Here is a 17,603-nt window from a genome sequence, read left to right as displayed (position 1 = left end):
TGTAATTCCAGGTAATATTCTTATATTTCCTTTAATGGAATTTTTAACATTATTAAAATATCCACGTTCTTTAATATGAAAAACTTTATTACTATTAGTAGCTATGTTTATATACAATATGTAGAAAATAGTTCATGTTTTTATTATTTGAATGCATTTATCCACTTTTCACAATGTAAACAATGTACTGTATAAAAATAAGTTTTTTATTTCATATCATCCCAATCACAAAATTCGAAGTCTTCTTCATTTAAATCAAATAATTCTTTAAACTCTTCAGTTGTGGAAAATTGACTTTGTGATGTATTTTTTGTTGCATTCTCGTTACTGTGTACGATTTTTTGTGAGTTATCCGTAAAACTATCTAAGGTTTTTTGTTCTGAACTCAATGCTTGTATAGTAACATCAATATCTTTTAGAGAAAAATTTTGATCAAGTCCAACCTCGTTCAATACATTCATCTTCTTTTGAATTAACGGCCATAAATAATCATCTGCTGTTTGTTTTGCAACCAAATATTGAATGATAACACTATTATCTTGACCAATTCTGTGTACCCTATCTTCCGCTTGGCACAATATCTATAATAAAACGTAGATTATAATAAATGAATCTGATTTTAAGTCATTATGATTTCAAAAAATAAAATAAACGATAAATACTCCAGGATTCCAAAATAGTTCTGCAAACACTACAAGTTTTGCAGCTGTTAATGTAATTCCGGCGTTCGCTGCTGTGATTGATAATACTGCTACCATGCAATCGTCACAGTTTTGAAATTGATCGATTTGATATTTTCTGCGTTCTGGATTTGTTTTTCCATCAATTCTAATATATCTAAAACGCATAAATAAGTTTTGAGTAAATAAAAATTTTATCTTTATATACTAGTGTATGTAGACAGTATAATTACTTTATATCCATAAATTCTGCAACATCACAAATAGCATCCATAACATTTTGATGATGGGCAAATATAATGAACTTTTGTTTATTCATGAACAGCTTGGAAATATAATCACTGAAATAATATTATACATATTAGACAATATTCGTTACTGTACTAGATAGTTTTATTATATAAAATTGTATTTGTAACTTTAATGATTATTTGCTAAATAAAAATGTTATTTATATATACCATATAGCCTTTTGCTTAGCAACACCAGATTCATTATAGTACTGCAAAAGAGTATGATGTTTTTGTATACCATTCAGAACCTCTCGCTCTAGTTTCTTAGATATTTCTACCATTTCTTTAGTACCAACTTTTATTAAGCCTGGATCTAGTATAATAACTTCTCTAAAATTTTTTTAGTAAAATAAATATTTATATTTGTACAAATTCAAATGTATGCTTATGTACTATCCAATCTGATATAAGTATACTTATTCTTCACCTTTTTTTCGCCGGTAATTGATTTAAAACATCATTTTTTAATCTTCGAATTACGCAAGTGCGTTTTAATAATAACTGCAATTCTTGCATGTTTGACGATCCATTAAAATCCCATCCGTATGAAGTTTTTTCTCCTGCACAATACCGAATTCCATATTCTTGATATCTATGTAAAAATAATACTTGTTTACTCATACGTAAATTACATATAACAAACATTTTACATTACCCCATAAAATTTGGCATTATAAGGTTTATTTGAGAATATAATTCTATGGGTCTTGATAAAGCAGGTGTCCCAGACAGCAAAACAACATGACACGCTTGCAAGACTACACATTGTGCAGCCTTAAATCTCGCAGTTTTAACACTTTTCAATGCATGAGACTCATCCTATACATAAATTTATTTATTCTTATTATATATATATATATATATATATATATATATATATATATATATCCTATTTATATTTAATCAATATATTGCTTTTTAAACATACCAAAATAACAAAACCAAAAATTTTGCGTTCAAACTTGTCCATCGCTCGGACTAGAAGATCATATGTTATAATAACGATTTTACTACTATCAATAAAGTCTTTGGTATTCGCAAATTGGTGAATGTAGTGAGCTGGTACAGATGGCAAAAATGTATATATTGCTTCTGCCCATTGATATCTAAATTTTTCAAAATCATTTTTACCATTTGCTTTAGTACAATGAAATATATCTATTTAGCATAATATTCTTCATTGTCAAACCTGACTGAAGCGGGTGTAACAATAAGGAGGGGCCAATTCTTTCTAAAATAATGCGCAATGCCTAGTGCTTGAATGGTCTTTCCTAAACCCATATCATCAGCGATCATACAACGACCACCTTTAGATATTCCATAGCTGAAAATAATACATTTAATTCTATCCTATTTTAAATTTAAAAACACATATAAATCATGTAGTTATACCAAACTCCTTCTCGTTGAAAGGGCATTAAATTCTCTACTAACTGAGGATCAATGTCTAAGAGACCAATATTTTCAGTATTCATTGTGGTGTCATTTTTCCTGAAAATCTAAAAAACATTTCAAATATATATATTATATATATATAAATATTATATATATTATATATAAACACAATACAATATATTATTCTTCAATATAATACCTGAAGGACTGGCTTTGGTAATCCTGTAATTTGTATATCAGATTTGAAATTAATAACTTTTTCCATTACTGTTTCATAGTCTTTTAAGAGAAAATTCCATTGTTTAGTTTTCATATCTAAAATAAAAATATAATATATAACAAGTACCGTTATTTATATATTCTATGTTTAGCTATTAAAATTTATTTATTTATGTTAAATTTAAGAATATATTAATGTTATATTACCATATGATCTGCTTGAAACCTTCTTTATTGTCTCAACAAGTGGAGGAAAATATGATGAAGTTTCTAATACAAATCTTTCATCAGTTAACATGTAACATTTTGCTGTAATGCAAGATTTCTGACTAAAAAAATTCTTTGTTGACATAGGATTAAATCGTTCATTTTGTTTATTAAGTTTTCCATTATGCTTCAAGCAATTGTTCTCAGATTTTGCTTTATAGTCAACATATTTCGATGAACCATGTCCAAAAACTTTTGGGCTATTGTTTAGTTTATTTTCATTAGTTATGATACTACTATTAGCAGAAGTAATACTATTTCTTGTATTTGTATTAGGGATAAATGAATTGTTTTTCAATTGAGATTCCTTTCTACGTTGTAAAGCTAATAAACGCTTCTTCTCTATTTCTTCTTGAGAGTAACTCATGCTTATAATATAAACTTTATTAAAAAATTTGTACGATAAAAAAAATGTTGATTTTTGTAGTGTATACAAACCTGATATGTATACATATAAACGCCTTTTCTTATAAATCGTACACATTCAATATAGTTTTAAAAATAAATAATAATACTGATAGTTTCCCATTTTCTTTTATTTCACAATTTAAATTATCTTATCCTGTCATCCTATCCTGCACAATACAGCTTTCACAATTTGTACAAGATATTTGACGTATTTGATAATTATGTAGTTAGAATTTAAGTTGATTTAAAGTTTGAACACATACTCTACTCATCTCTGTCTATCTCGCAAAAAAGAGAATTTTATTATCTTTCATGTTGATTTTTCACGACTCAATTTTCGAGTGATTTTCCCTAACGAGTAACAAAACCTGTATATATAATTGTGAATAAGACCACAATAAGTGAGATCTATAAACATAGAATTGTTCAATATAATTTAACTTAAAAAGCTCACATTTAGAAAAATAACTTTCTATTTATAATATTTCAAAATTACGAATCCTAGTATTCCCTAGATCTTGACCACGTGGTTTTATTTATCTTTCCTGATTTGACTCACTGGTTAAAACACGATCATATAAACAGGTTTGGACACTCGCTAGAGAAAACCGTCTAAAACTTGAATCGTGTCTAATTATGAAAAATCAACATGGCTGATCAACGAAGTTCGCATTCTTGCGAGACAGACGAAGATGAGCTGAGCGTCTCCGTCTCTGTCTGAAACATTCAGAGCATATCACATATGCGCAGAATGAGAACCGTCTTGTCTTCCATGTTGATTTTCCACAACTAGTCAAAACTCAATTTTTGTACTGTTTTCCCTAGGCTTCGGTATATGAGTGTCGAAACCTGTTTTGTATAATCGTAGGTCAAAATATATTTTCAGTAACTTTTGAAGATTTAGTTAACTTTTAGTGGATTTAATGTAAAAAAGATATATGTGAGTATTCTTTAATTTTTCTATCAATTTTTTACCTTATGAAATTTTGTTGCGATCAAAATCAACTTATTGAAAACATTTTTTAATATCTATCTTGTTCAATTTTAACGATTTCAGAGTTGGGTTCGTACGTGTCTATTACGAATGTCCAAAGTAATTTAACTCTTAATAATATACGTTTGCAACTCAAATGTTTTGCATACATCTTATATACATGTGTTTGTATATATAACGTAAATATATCTTCTTCTTTTTTCGTTTATTATTAATTATACGTATATTTTCAATGAATAATAACCAAATTCTGTGATAAGTATGATGTCAACGTCAAAGTCACCTGTAAATCGTACGTATTCCAAACATTAAATAAATTAAATATATTTAATAATATCGAGTAATTGCTTTTTAATTATATTGTAGCCGACGATCATGAATTCGTCGTTCCGAAAAAGTCGATTAAAGTACCATCTGATATGGTAATTTGGGAAAAATCGGAAGCATATTTTGTAAGAATTTGCATACTATTTCCTTTTTATTACTGATATTTGATATTATCACAATTTTCAGTATTCAAGGATCTTTATCATATGAAAAAACATGCAAAAATATTTTGTAGGAATACTTGGGATTTATATTGGCCTTAAATGAATCGGTTCAGGGAAAAGCTTTAAATGTTGAATACACACAAAGTCCTACAATAGCCAGTATTGTTCAAATGCTTAATGAATTTGATGAATGGATAACACAGATACCCCCCACTGAGCAGCCCCAACGTTTTGGTAACAAATCGTTTAGAGAATGGCATGAAAGATTACAACAGGTAAATATATATTACTTTTACATAGCCATCTTCAAAATCTATTCATTCATAATATTTCAGAATGGAATAGCAGAATTACAAAAAGTGTTGCCAGAAAAATTACATAGAGCAGTTCCAGAAATAGTCCAGTATTTATATGAAGGCTTTGGAAATCCAACACGTATAGATTATGGTACAGGACATGAAATGGCATTTTTAATGTTTTTATGTTGTATGTTCAAAATTGGTGCTTTCACACAGGATGATAAAGTAGCTGTAGTTGTAAAAATATTTAACAGGTAGTTTTTATTGAACTTGATATTCTTACCCTAATATTTTGTGTATTTCCAGAGATTAAAATAGTTTTTGTTTTTTGTAAGATATCTGGAATTAGTGCGTAGATTACAATTAACTTATCGGATGGAACCAGCAGGTAGTCATGGTGTATGGAGCTTAGATGACTATCAATTTGTCCCATTTATATGGGGAAGTGCTCAATTAATTGGTATTGCCTTGTACCAACTTTTTTATTTTTTATCATAATATATTTCAAAGATATACATAAATATACACAAAAAATGATATGAAACATTTCAGGGCATCCTCGTATAGAACCTCGTCATTTTGTTGAACCGGATATTATTCAAGCTTTTAATAAGCAATATATGTTTCTTGGTTGTATTGAATTTATTTCAAAGGTTTGTATACATATATTGTATTGTTAGCTGTTTTTATATATTTTAAAAGTAAATATTATTTTAGGTAAAGATAGGTCCATTTGCTGAACATTCAAATCAGTTATGGAATGTTAGTGCAGTATCTTCTTGGGTTAAAGTAAATAATGGTCTTATTAAAATGTACAGAGCTGAGGTAAATATTATTGCTAACAACTCACCATAAACTTATAAGTATTATAATTAGATAATGACGTTTTAAACATCATACACAGGTTTTAGCAAAATTTCCTGTTATACAACATGTTTTATTTGGTTCTTTATTATCGATAAAACCGGCGTCTGTACCACCTGTTAAAAGGGGACCTCGTCGAGATCAACCATTGCAACCACCACCGACTCAGTAATAGTAGTGTACAAATATGCTTCATATCTGTTGATGTAATTCGTAACAAATATCCGATATTTATAATGAAACTATGTTGCAATTGTATGCTAAATTTCAAGTTATATGACTTACAAATAATTGTATTACGTTGCTTTTATGCTGCACCCATTTTTCCATCGTTAAATCGTAAAATATATGTGTTTTATATATAAATTTTATTTGTAAATAATTTATTAAGAATTTATTTTAGGAAATATCAGTCATATTAGTTAACAATGTGTTAGTAATTATCTAAGATAATCTAGAAATTAGTTAACACGATTATTTATTGTAAATAAAATTAATGTTACAAAAAATGGCTCATAATATGTAACACACATTGTCACGAGAATTGCTTCAATATGAATACTTATATACTTTAAAATAAATTACTTTTTAATTTCACTCAGTTAGTAGCAATTCGTTTGTACACAGACACAGTCACTAACAAGAATCCTCTTGTATGATAGAATAAATATTGTATCACTAACAAGTGCTTTTATAATAATATATAATACTGCTATATATATAATATAAATATAATAATATATATTAATATAATAATACTGTTCTCTCAATTATAAATAATTTAACATAATATATATGTAAATATGCAAAGTGAACTATCCACTATAAACTATTAAGATATATATCACACATAAGATGTTCCGTCGGGTACACACAAAAGAAGCACATAAGGTCATCATCGATAAAGCTATTAGCACGATCGCAAAAAAAGCTATTTTTGAACTGAATTCTTAAATTATTAAATATTATAAGTAATAGACAGCATATTTTTAGAATTACTTAGAATTTTAATTTAATGCACACTTAATAACCAGAGATGTGTTATAAATTCAGTATTTCTAAAGGGTAATTTAGAAATATATTATAACAGTACAAATTGCCAAAGTTTCTGACCAGCAGGAATACCACAATCTTTTTAGAAAAACAAACACCTCGCGTCAGTTCAGGTTACGCCCTTACCAGAAGAAGGCATATGGAAGGGTAGTCCTGACACTCAGGGTATCATTGATTAGAAAATTAAGTTAATGCTGCATATCCACAAAATTATCATTAGTATTGGTACTTTATTTTCTTGATTACAATAATGTCGCATTAAGAAAATATGAAAATATGATTACTGATAGTTGTGATTGTCATTAAATGGAGTAATTAGTAATCTTTAATATAAACTGCTAGCTTTTTGCTTTTTAGGACATTAACAACTTTTCTTATATTATTACATAAGTTAACAAATATATGTAAACATTTTAATGAGAATAAATTACATGCTTAAAGTTTAGAATGTTTCATTCCTTGATTAACAATTCCATTTGCTATTAAATTAGCAATTTCTTCTGGTTTAAAACCTAATTCAGTAAGAATTTCTGTAGTGTGCTCACCCAATTTAGCATTTCTTTCATGTTTTTTAGATATTCCAGGTGTACGAGATAAACGTGGTGCAGGATTTGGAGTTACCAAACCATTGTCTTCAGTCTTAAATATATTTCTTTCCTTATTGTGTGCATGTGATGCAACATCTTTTAAATTTACAACGGGTGTCACACAAGCATCTGTACCATCAAATATGGCACACCATTCTGCTTGAGTCTTTTGTTTGAATATCTTTTCTAATTTTTCACGGCTTTCTTCAAAATTCCCAAATTGTGGCATTTCATGAGATGAAATTCCAAGTTTCTCTAAAAATATCTCATAAAACTCGGATTCAATTGCTCCAACAGACATATATTGTTTATCTTTTGTTTCATAAGTATCATAAAAGTGTGTTCCAGAATCTAATCTATTTGTAAGAAATATTATTTAATTATTTATTTATATGAAACTATAAAAATAGGAAATAAGTAATGATATAACTTACATATTTTTACCACGAGGATTTCCCCATAATCCAGGCACATTTTGAGATCTAAAGAACCAACTGCCTAGATATGCAGATCCATCTACCATTGATGCATCAATCACTTGACCAATACCACTCTTGCTACGTTCAAATAATGCTAGTATTATACCAAAAGCACACATTAATCCACCACCAGCAAAATCAGCTACTAAATTGACTGGTGGTGTTGGCTTCTGATTGTGACGTCCAAATAATGATAATAAACCTGAACATTATCAAAGGCAGTTTAGTAAATATGTCTTATTTAAAATAAAATAAGCTAGAATACATATGTTGTTTTTAAATTACCAGATAGAGCTAAATAATTTATATCATGTCCAGCCATATTAGCATAAGGTCCATTATGGCCAAATCCTGTTAACCGGGCATATATCAACTTCTTGTTTATTCCCATAAGTTCTTCTGGTCCTAGTTTCATTTTTTCCATTACTCCTATTTTAATATTAATCAATATCTAAAAAAAATATGTAATAACAATAATATATTTATTAAAGAATACAAACCAGGTCTATAAGGGTCTATAAGCACATCACTTTGATTGATCAATTTCCTAAATATATTAGAACCTTCATAAACTTTTAAATTTAACGCAATTGATCTTTTTCCATGACCCAAACAATCAATGGCATTATAAGATCCATAAATCTATAAAAAATAAATATTTTAAAATTTATATATAGATGACTAAAAAACGAGCTTAAAACATGTTCACCTAATCATTAGTTATACCTTGTCCACTCTGATTACAGATGCACCAAATTGGGCTAATATCATTCCACAAAAAGGGCCTGGTGCTAGCCCAGCTAATTCTAATACATTTATACCTTTTAAAGGCATATTTGTGATTAGCAAAACTGCACCATGAAAACTAACATAGAATGAGTTTGCACATTTTTAACTACAATTATGTCCAAATTAATTATGGAATCTTGCATAATAACGCAAATCAATATGAATAATTAATCCAACAATACTAAAACTTATTAAATTTCTTTAAGAAATGATGAAATCTTTTTCACACATAAGTGAAAATTCATTTTTAATGAAACGAGGTACATATTACATTGTTAAAAAATTATTTACTACATTTGTATGAAAATAAAAACTATACCCTTACGATACAGAGTGGCCCAGTTAAATGGGATCACCTATAGATCTTCTCCATTTATTGTTGTATGAAGTTACATTATTTTAAGGACCACGTGTAATGGTAGAATTAGTTTTTTCTTATGATTATTATCTTTTTGCGAAATTTCAAGGTCATTATCATTTTTTTAAAATAGAACCATATATCTGTTTTTCAATATTCTTGCAGAGCATGGAAGAACGAAGTCAACCTTCTTTATCCGACCTTAATAACCATACTATTCTCATTATTTAATTTTAAGATATTTTCGTTTGAAGGGTACATACAAAATATCAAATAATATTTGTTTTCAACAGCTTCTATTCATCTCTAATTTCTGAGGATCAATAATTCTAGAATCTTTATCGGATATAGTTATTTTAATATTGGTATTAAAATCACTAACCAAAGGGAATATATTGATAACTGGTAACACTGATACGCAGTGTGCGATAAATAAATACATATTGTAACCTCTAACAAAACAAATTACATTAATTGTAGACAAATTCAAATAGAATATATATCGCCAAAATGAATCCGACGGAACCTACTAGTACGGAAACTTTAAGGTACTTTAAGGAAATACATGAATTATTTGAAATAAATTTCTTTGCGAAATTTTGACTGAACGCCGGCTTGTGATTTTTATAACTGCTATTTTACAACAATGTTTAATGAATTTCATTTCCCAGATAAAGTATAGTATGTTAAACGTATATTATTTTCTTTGATTAAGTCAATTTTTACAATATTTTTAGTAATACTATATGTATGCATATATGCAATTTGTAATAAATTAAAAATAATATATTGTATCCATACAGTTCCAAAATGAAAGACGTTATTGATGTATTAGCTATGCAACGGGAGAAGAGAAACACTTTGCAAAAAAGCATCACGATTGATTATACAAAGAACAGTGATAGTTTTACAATTTCACGATTTATATTTGAATGTGGTAAGTTCTTTGATTATTAAGTTTTATATTGTAATAATGGAAAGCGATATTAACCTTTATAAATTATAGGTTTAAAACTGGAAGCTCATCCTCTGACTATTGCTACAGCTGCAACATTGTATCATAGGTTTACAAAAGAAGCTGTTCCAGGAGGTTATGATAATTGTGTAAATAATTAATTTACAATATCAATTAAAGTTTTTGATACGTGTCTTTTATAATTGATATTTATATAGATGTGTGTGTGTTTCAGCTAATTGCTGCTACTTGTCTTTACTTAGCAGGAAAAGTAAAAGATGATAATTTGAAAATTAGAGATGTAATGAATGTATCTTACAGTACATTACATAGAGGATCACAACCATTAGAATTAGGAGATCAATATTGGAGCATGAGAGATGCAATTGTCCAAGCAGAACTTTTAATTATGCGTATGCTCAAGTTTCAAGTGACTCCTGTACATCCGCACAAAGTCAGTACTAAATGCATATAATTTATATTAATTAAAATATAAACCAAATAATTATTCTAAGTAAGAAAATATTATTTTAGTATATGTTACATTATTTACGATCTTTGCAAGCATGGTTTGGAGAGGAAGAATGGTCTAAATATCCAGTTGCAAAAACAAGCATGGCACTTTTACAAGATTTTCATCATTCCCCAGCTATACTTGATTATCCACCAAATTTAATAGCAATCGCTTGTATTAATTTATCACTTCAAATTTATGGTGTAGTAGTACCATTAATGGACGAATGTGACCAGCAACCTTGGTTTAATGTAACAATTAAGAACATTTTTAAATTTATGAAGATCAGGGATTGGTTGAAAGCATAAGGTAAAGTTATTATCTTTTCCAGGTCTTCTGTAAAGACTTAACAAGAGATAAACTTTGGGAGATAATGGAAAAAGTTATGGCAGCATATGATGAAGAACCAGAAACTAGAGACAACTGAAGCATTTCAATGATATTTGAGTTCATTGTATACAAGTTTGACATTTTTATAAAACTTGGTATTGAAAGAGTACAAATATAAATCAAGGTCATCAAACAGAATATTTTTGATTTTGTGTTTTGTATTTTTCTATACCATTAATATTATTTTTAAATTAAAAGACAATGAAATTTGAAATATAAGAATATAGTATGGAAAAAATCGTGCATTTTTTAATTTACCAATATGCAAACTCGATAATATTCATCATAATATAAAATAAATCAATAACTTTTTCTATATAATAAAATCATGATAAATTATAAAGATTTGAAAAATTTGATTACTTAATTAATATTAAAACATTTAGAAAAGTAAGAAATTATAGAACATCAAAATTTTTAATAACATCAAATTGTTTCTATATTTCATATGAATTTTTGTATATTTTGAATTTACTAAAGTAGAAAAAAGGGGCGGGTAATTCTTGATAGATCCCAATTAATAATTATTACTCAACATTCCAAAATAACATATATTGAAAAAATTTATATGTATGAAATCATTACCTAAAGCTAAACTAGTACAATAAATTATCGAAAAATCAATTTATTATACAATAAAGTTTGAGTTTTGACATGTGTGAAGTTAGTTGCTAGCAAATCGCTATTGTGTAGTCAAATGTATATATAGATATAAGTAAAATTATTTTCGATTGATTACAAAAAAGTACTTATTTATTTGATTCTAACATTGATATGAAACTTAATGTTTATTTATATTCATGTTATAAAATAATAAATGGGCATTTGAGTCACAAAAAAGTCGAACATTGAATATTATTGCCCGGTGAATATTTACGGTATTTGTCAGTGAGAAGTTTGAAATAGGTTTACATAAAATTTTGATGAAAAATAGTTCACAATCTATCACAACGATGGATCAAATGGAAAGATTTTTACCATTCACGTTGAAACGAGAACAAGAAGAGTTTGATGTTTGGGATAGCGATGATAACACCAGTCTCGAAGATATTAACAATCTCCTTTCAATTTCAATACCTTCACTTTCAGCGAACAAATTTCACATTCCCACTGATCCGAATGATGAATTTCTTCGACTGACTACCACGGCATGTTTTCTGTAAAAAGTCCATTAAACACTTCGACATATTAAAATTTAAATATAATTTTAAATATTTGAATTTAAAAATTATTTTTGTAATTTATAATTAATTAATTAAATATCAATATATATCTGTAAAGTATAAAAATATTTAATTATGTTTTAATTCAATGATTTGTATTATATTAAATTTAAATTACAGGTTCGTGCTATATATTTTTCCTATCTACATAAATGTTTACTTAGCAATTACATCCTTTGTTATAAGGAGAAGAATGAAGAGATTCCGAGTAGTAAGTTGAAAATGTGTGCGAATCAAATGGAATTACTTGCAGTTCGATCATCTTTAGAAACTACTTTATACAGGAAAAATATATTGAAATTGGTAATTCTGTTTATTGATGTAGTTTGATTTGATAGGTTGATTAATAATTGAAATTAAGATATTTATAGATTTCAGATGTAAAATCACATACATCAGAGAAAAAAGCCTATAAAAAATTGGTGATATTTTTGAAAACCACACCTTCTAAGGTAGACATTGGAGTTCAAACAATTAATTCATGGGCAGAGTTAGAAAGGGCAGATAATATTCAAAGTATATGTATCACCTCTAATTGTGAAGAATTGTCCTCAACAAAGGAAATATTAAAGAATGAAGAAGAGGATGATGTAAATGATGAAAATGAAGATTATATGGATGATATATCTTCTCAGTTGACTGTCTATAATAATACACCTTCGCCTACTGTCAATTCTACTAGTCTTAATGATGTAGAAAACAATAAATTCAATGATTTAGATGAAGAAACATGTAATAAAATGATAGTAGATGAAGTAACAATGAAAGAAGAAGATAGCAATATTTTTAGTTGTATACAAGATAATTCTAATACTCAAGTTACAAAGCAATCCAATGTTCAAATTGATGATGAGAATTCACAGGATTCTCTTTTGCAACACATGGAAGATATGTTTTGTGACAGTGATGATAGTAGTGATCTTATGACATTAATTGAGAAACATTCAGGTGTTACTAAAGCTAGTATGGATAAAGAAATTAACGCTCTTCTCCCACATAATTCTAGTGGTTCTATTAACACGACTAAAAGTAATGACATAAAGATTAACTCGGTTAAGAACACTAACATAAAAACATCAAATACAAGTACAGGGAAGTATAGTTTTAGTTATTATAAAGAGATGAAAACTAGAGAAAGTAATAATAAATCATCATCAACAGAAAATGAGACAACAGAAAACAAGCAAAAACGTAGAATAAACAATATTTGGCTTGTTGAACGTGTATATCAAGTATCAAAACTAAAGGCAAGAATGACAGAATTATCTTTAAAAGATTGTAGAAGACATGGAAGAGTTAAAGAAAAATTTATTGAATTATTTGGAGAAAGTGATGACGAAGGTATGATATCAGATTCACCAATTTGTATAGAAGAACATTTAACAGCATGTAAAGAAAGAATAGCACCATGGATTGTAAAATACTTAATGCCGTTCTATAAGAAACGAAGAATAAGAAATAGACAGCTCTTTAAAGTAGTTGCCAAGCATATAGCTGATATGCTTATTATTGAGAATACATTTCCTGGTTAGTATCTACTGAAATATTTTATTAAAATGTTTAATAAAAATATTCTCATATTCATATACTTTATTTCTATTTTCCAGAACAAGACTGTGTAAGCAAGTATATAGAAACATACTTCAAAAATAAAAAATTCATTAGAACTAAACAGGATGTATATTTATAAACATTTGTTACATAGTTGAATCTATTAAATAAAAGAAATGTCACAGAACATTTTACATAACACGAATTATCCTCATTGTATTTGTTTAAATTTCAGAGGTTCTAAGCTTGAGATTAATGAAGGGCATAATTACATATTTCATCATAAAGACAATGTGTTAAATATTACTTATGTAAACGTGTTTAAGATGACTGTAATATCAATAGAAAAAAATAATAATTTTGTGAGTTGTTTCTAGCAATTTTTTTTAATTTGTTAAGAAATAGTGAAGTTTGAATTTACAACACTACTTCTTTTTTATTGAAAATTACATATATTTCTTAATCAAAATAAACACTGACAAATACCGTTTGTGTTAAGATTTCCTTATTTAAACATTAGAGCTGTAAAAGTGACATTTAAGTCACAGTCTTAATTTTTTGTATGTTCCTTATTATTTATATTGATAGACAATATTTCTTATGTGAATGTTACGTGTGCACTTGTTTATACACAAATATATTTGTTATATATTAATGAGAGAAGAAATATATTTAATGAAAGTTCTCCTGTAATACAAATTATAACTTAATTGAAACACTGTAAAATAGTTTAATCTATGCCCTGTACATAGTCCCTTTGATAATTATAAATATTTAAAAAGTGTTGCTTCTAATGTAAGTTTAGAAAATATGAAAACACAATATATATACAAATTATTAATTTTACTTTTATATCCAGTACAGAAGTAATATCATTCCTGTATCCTATTCTCATAATAAAACAAGGAGCGTAACAAGAAGATTCAGAACACCTTAATTATATATATATTTTATCATTAATAAACAAGGATCTAAGTTTAGTAAATTTTAGATTTTTAACAGTATTTCTTATGCAGTGAATATCAAATTATAAACAATTTTTGAGAGGTTTACCTTCATTCTCAAATCAATTTATCTTATCCACTTATTTGCAATAGCATTGTTTACAAATAAACTTATTGCTACTTACGAGTTATCCAATAGAAAACAATGTAGTACAGTTAATTATTCAATTTATTTTACTAAATTGATACTATTCATATACAAAAAAGAGTGATAAAAAGCTATTAAAGAAGGTCAAATTTTTATTATGTTTTCTATTGAACAACTTGTAAATAAATAATTTTTATCTTAATATTTTATTTTTTAAGCCATATTTTGAAATCCATAAATTTTGTATATTTATATATTAATTGATTTGTTGTATACAACATTATATTGCAATTTCTGAAAATGATAAATGTCAATGTTATAAGTTTTTTTTATCAAACTACAGTATTATTAAAAGAGGAAAAATTAAAAGAAAAAAACTTAGTTAATTTTTCCCTATGACTGATAATGATATGAATAATAAGATCCTTCTAAATATTTAGTTATGTGTTTGAAACACAATTTTTAAAAAGCAAGTTCTGATTCAACATCACAGTGTGAAAAGCTCGATTAAATATTGCATAAATACAGAAGGATCTTAATAAATTTTAGACTTAAAGATTTAAAATAACTTTTCAAATATAACTTTACATATTGAAGGTGGGGAGGAAAATATACTTGCAATAAGTCTTATTGTAACTTATGTATTACGTATTTTTCCAGGTACGTAGTTCTTGTCTATTACAGGTTCTTGCAGAAACATATGTAAACACCGTTCATTCTGTGCTAATGGATGTCCTGCTATTCTGAAATATCAGGTAAGATTTTTGTATAATTCATCCAATATTTTTACATATTAAAAATAAATGGAATGTATATTTAACTTGGTTAATATATACTTACTTATTAACAAAAGCTTCTAGACCTTTCCTTCGATCTTCAATAAAATCTTCTTCAAAAATACCATCATCTCCTCGAAAAGGCATCTGACGCTTCCAAGCTTTTCCTGGTAATGGAGGCACTACTATCTGTAAGTTCATTAACATTTTCTATTTAGTAATACTGTTTTTTTTCTAATAAAAAATAAAACGTATTGATTTTTCTAACTCTATTATGAGATATCAATATTATCATTGGTTTAAAGGAATTTATCTTTTACTTTTATTTGTTTCACATATACTTTACCAACTGACCTTGCTATCTCTTTCTAATTCAGTCCTCAACCATTCAAAATCACTATATCTTCTTCTTACTGTGGAATCTTTTACTTTAAAAACTGGTAGATTTGTCTGAAATAAAGAATTATTTTTTATAACTTATTTATTCAACATTTGAAATATAATACAAAAGAAGAAATGTAATATAAAATTTATATTTAATTCTATTTAAAAGAACAAGAAGATCATAAGATATACATAATATTTTAGAATAATTTCAATATAAATTTTACAAAAAATTTGCTTATGTATATTATTATCCTCTGAATTCTGGAATGCGATTCATATATATTAATCTAAGGCCTATAACTGGCTTCAACAGTATACATATTTTTGTATCTACCCAATTTTATCATTAACAGTAAGATAGCAGACACAGCCCATGATAGATTTGCTTAATGTCCACAATAAAATTAGCAATCCTAATAACGCCATCACTAGCATTACTTTCGTATTAAAAAACAAAATTAATGTGAAAAAAGAATATTGAAAACATAAAAATTTTTTAATAATCTTTCATAAATTATTAAACAAGACTTAAAAATACCGTGACTGTATATACATAAGTATTAACTGCAATACGAAATTTTTTTCACAGAAAATATCATTAATTGCAGAAAAAATTTATTAATTTATTGAATCGACGAGTAAATAGGAATTAACCTAATTTTATACTTGGAAAAATACAAAGTTTATATATTTAAATAACAATACGATATCTTATACATCGAAATTGCAAAAGAGAATCTGACATCAGAATGAAAAAAATGGTCGGTTATGTTCATTAATTGACAAAGAATGAAATTATGAAATAAAATAGTAAGGGCCTATTACTCACCCTCATGCGAACTTCATAATCGGTATACCGTTTCTTGCCGACGCCGTGTGTGATTGGATTAATCACGTCAATTTCGAGAAAATTTGCAGGCGCTGCATAAGCGTCGTCCAGTGTTTGTTTTTTAACATTTAAACGACGTGTAGCGTCCACTGTCGTATCCGCCATACCTTTTTCAACAGTAAATTAATTAAACCGCTTAAAGACCACCTAAGAAACACAAATCCGATACAGTGAATAACGAAACTTCGTCAAATGACAGCGGTGAGAAACTTGACACAATTTGTTCTCATGTGTTATATCTGTGATCATGGCACGAAGAAATGGACATAGAGAGGAAACCCACGAACTAAACTCACACTTAGTAATGAGTTGTCAAATACGACCGTGGTTTTTAACTGTGGCGAAAAATTCGACCTTTCAATAGGAGTCAATACCCTGATACTCCTAAAAAGTTTTGGAAATCTTTGAAATCTTGAAGGTCTTTTAAGTCTTGAAAGTTTTGGTTACTTTAATAAATCTTGAAAGCTTAACATGTAGTCAATATTTTACAAGTATTTTGAATACTTCATTGTCATAAGATATTAAACAAAATCTAAAATGTCTGAGGTATCGGAAATGCATTCCAATGCAACTTTCAAGACTTTCAAGACTTACAAGATTTTCAAGGCTTATAAGACTTTCAAGAGTTATAGGGTATCGAATTCTATTCG

The 17,603-nt window shown here is 27.4% G+C and overlaps 6 protein-coding genes across 10 annotated transcripts in view; 3 read left to right on the top strand and 3 right to left on the bottom strand.

The window, feature by feature from the left end:
- Positions 1-9,458, bottom strand: part of LOC132905165 (alpha-methylacyl-CoA racemase) — a 35,369-nt gene extending 25,911 nt beyond the window's left edge. The window contains exons 1-6 of one of the 2 annotated variants that reach the window (XM_060956188.1): positions 9,144-9,458; positions 8,756-8,894; positions 8,530-8,671; positions 8,315-8,458; positions 7,985-8,231; positions 7,210-7,906 (exon numbers count right to left, since the gene is read on the bottom strand). In XM_060956188.1, coding sequence (XP_060812171.1) covers positions 7,399-7,906; positions 7,985-8,231; positions 8,315-8,458; positions 8,530-8,671; positions 8,756-8,863 — 1,149 coding nt within the window. In that variant the 5' untranslated portion in view covers positions 8,864-8,894; positions 9,144-9,458 and the 3' untranslated portion in view covers positions 7,210-7,398. Of the gene's footprint in view, positions 1-7,209; positions 7,907-7,984; positions 8,232-8,314; positions 8,459-8,529; positions 8,672-8,755; positions 9,041-9,143 lie in introns of those variants that run through there. The other variant, XM_060956189.1, reaches the window with a different exon arrangement.
- LOC132905158 (SWI/SNF-related matrix-associated actin-dependent regulator of chromatin subfamily A-like protein 1) lies at positions 67-3,481 on the bottom strand. Of its 3 annotated transcripts, none has more exons than XM_060956165.1 (12): positions 3,293-3,481; positions 2,795-3,222; positions 2,568-2,683; positions 2,366-2,472; positions 2,163-2,297; positions 1,902-2,079; positions 1,629-1,792; positions 1,401-1,565; positions 1,142-1,303; positions 914-1,021; positions 663-837; positions 67-581 (listed from the first exon to the last, which is right to left on the bottom strand). In XM_060956165.1, exons 2-12 carry the CDS (start codon positions 3,219-3,221, stop codon positions 207-209), a joined length of 2,112 nt encoding a protein of 703 aa, XP_060812148.1. In that variant the 5' UTR covers position 3,222; positions 3,293-3,481; the 3' UTR covers positions 67-206. The 3 variants fall into 3 exon arrangements, with proteins under 3 accessions (XP_060812148.1, XP_060812149.1, XP_060812150.1); XM_060956166.1 differs by having other exon boundaries at positions 2,795-3,054; XM_060956167.1 differs by lacking the exon at positions 3,293-3,481 and having other exon boundaries at positions 2,795-3,281.
- LOC132905166 (serine/threonine-protein phosphatase 2A activator-like) lies at positions 4,210-6,294 on the top strand. Its single transcript, XM_060956190.1, has 8 exons — positions 4,210-4,548; positions 4,623-4,708; positions 4,819-5,022; positions 5,083-5,300; positions 5,382-5,506; positions 5,599-5,699; positions 5,764-5,871; positions 5,951-6,294. The coding sequence occupies exons 1-8, from the start codon at positions 4,518-4,520 to the stop codon at positions 6,080-6,082; spliced, it is 1,005 nt and encodes a 334-aa protein (XP_060812173.1). The 5' UTR covers positions 4,210-4,517; the 3' UTR covers positions 6,083-6,294.
- A 107-nt stretch (positions 9,459-9,565) lies between the features above and the next one.
- Positions 9,566-11,173, top strand: LOC132905167 (cyclin-Q). The gene is made up of 6 exons (XM_060956191.1): positions 9,566-9,724; positions 9,980-10,113; positions 10,183-10,280; positions 10,367-10,585; positions 10,666-10,896; positions 10,977-11,173. The coding sequence occupies exons 1-6, from the start codon at positions 9,687-9,689 to the stop codon at positions 11,070-11,072; spliced, it is 816 nt and encodes a 271-aa protein (XP_060812174.1). The 5' UTR covers positions 9,566-9,686; the 3' UTR covers positions 11,073-11,173.
- A 547-nt stretch (positions 11,174-11,720) lies between these two features.
- LOC132905094 (uncharacterized) lies at positions 11,721-14,265 on the top strand. Of its 2 annotated transcripts, none has more exons than XM_060956056.1 (4): positions 11,721-12,183; positions 12,379-12,561; positions 12,630-13,785; positions 13,866-14,265. In XM_060956056.1, the coding sequence occupies exons 1-4, from the start codon at positions 11,959-11,961 to the stop codon at positions 13,946-13,948; spliced, it is 1,647 nt and encodes a 548-aa protein (XP_060812039.1). In that variant the 5' UTR covers positions 11,721-11,958; the 3' UTR covers positions 13,949-14,265. The 2 variants fall into 2 exon arrangements, with proteins under 2 accessions (XP_060812039.1, XP_060812038.1); XM_060956055.1 differs by having other exon boundaries at positions 11,722-12,194.
- Positions 14,266-14,633: 368 nt separating this feature from the next.
- On the bottom strand, positions 14,634-17,222 carry LOC132905101 (sorting nexin-12). Its single transcript, XM_060956068.1, has 4 exons — positions 16,894-17,222; positions 16,032-16,127; positions 15,742-15,866; positions 14,634-15,644 (listed from the first exon to the last, which is right to left on the bottom strand). The coding sequence occupies exons 1-4, from the start codon at positions 17,056-17,058 to the stop codon at positions 15,539-15,541; spliced, it is 492 nt and encodes a 163-aa protein (XP_060812051.1). The 5' UTR covers positions 17,059-17,222; the 3' UTR covers positions 14,634-15,538.
- Positions 17,223-17,603: the final 381 nt, after the last annotated feature.

The sequence above is a fragment of the Bombus pascuorum genome, chromosome 3 (genome assembly GCF_905332965.1).
Source record: "Bombus pascuorum chromosome 3, iyBomPasc1.1, whole genome shotgun sequence".
Lineage (NCBI taxonomy): Eukaryota > Metazoa > Arthropoda > Insecta > Hymenoptera > Apidae > Bombus > Bombus pascuorum.
Note: the sequence above shows the minus strand (reverse complement) of the source record. Positions and strands in the feature narration are given on the sequence as shown.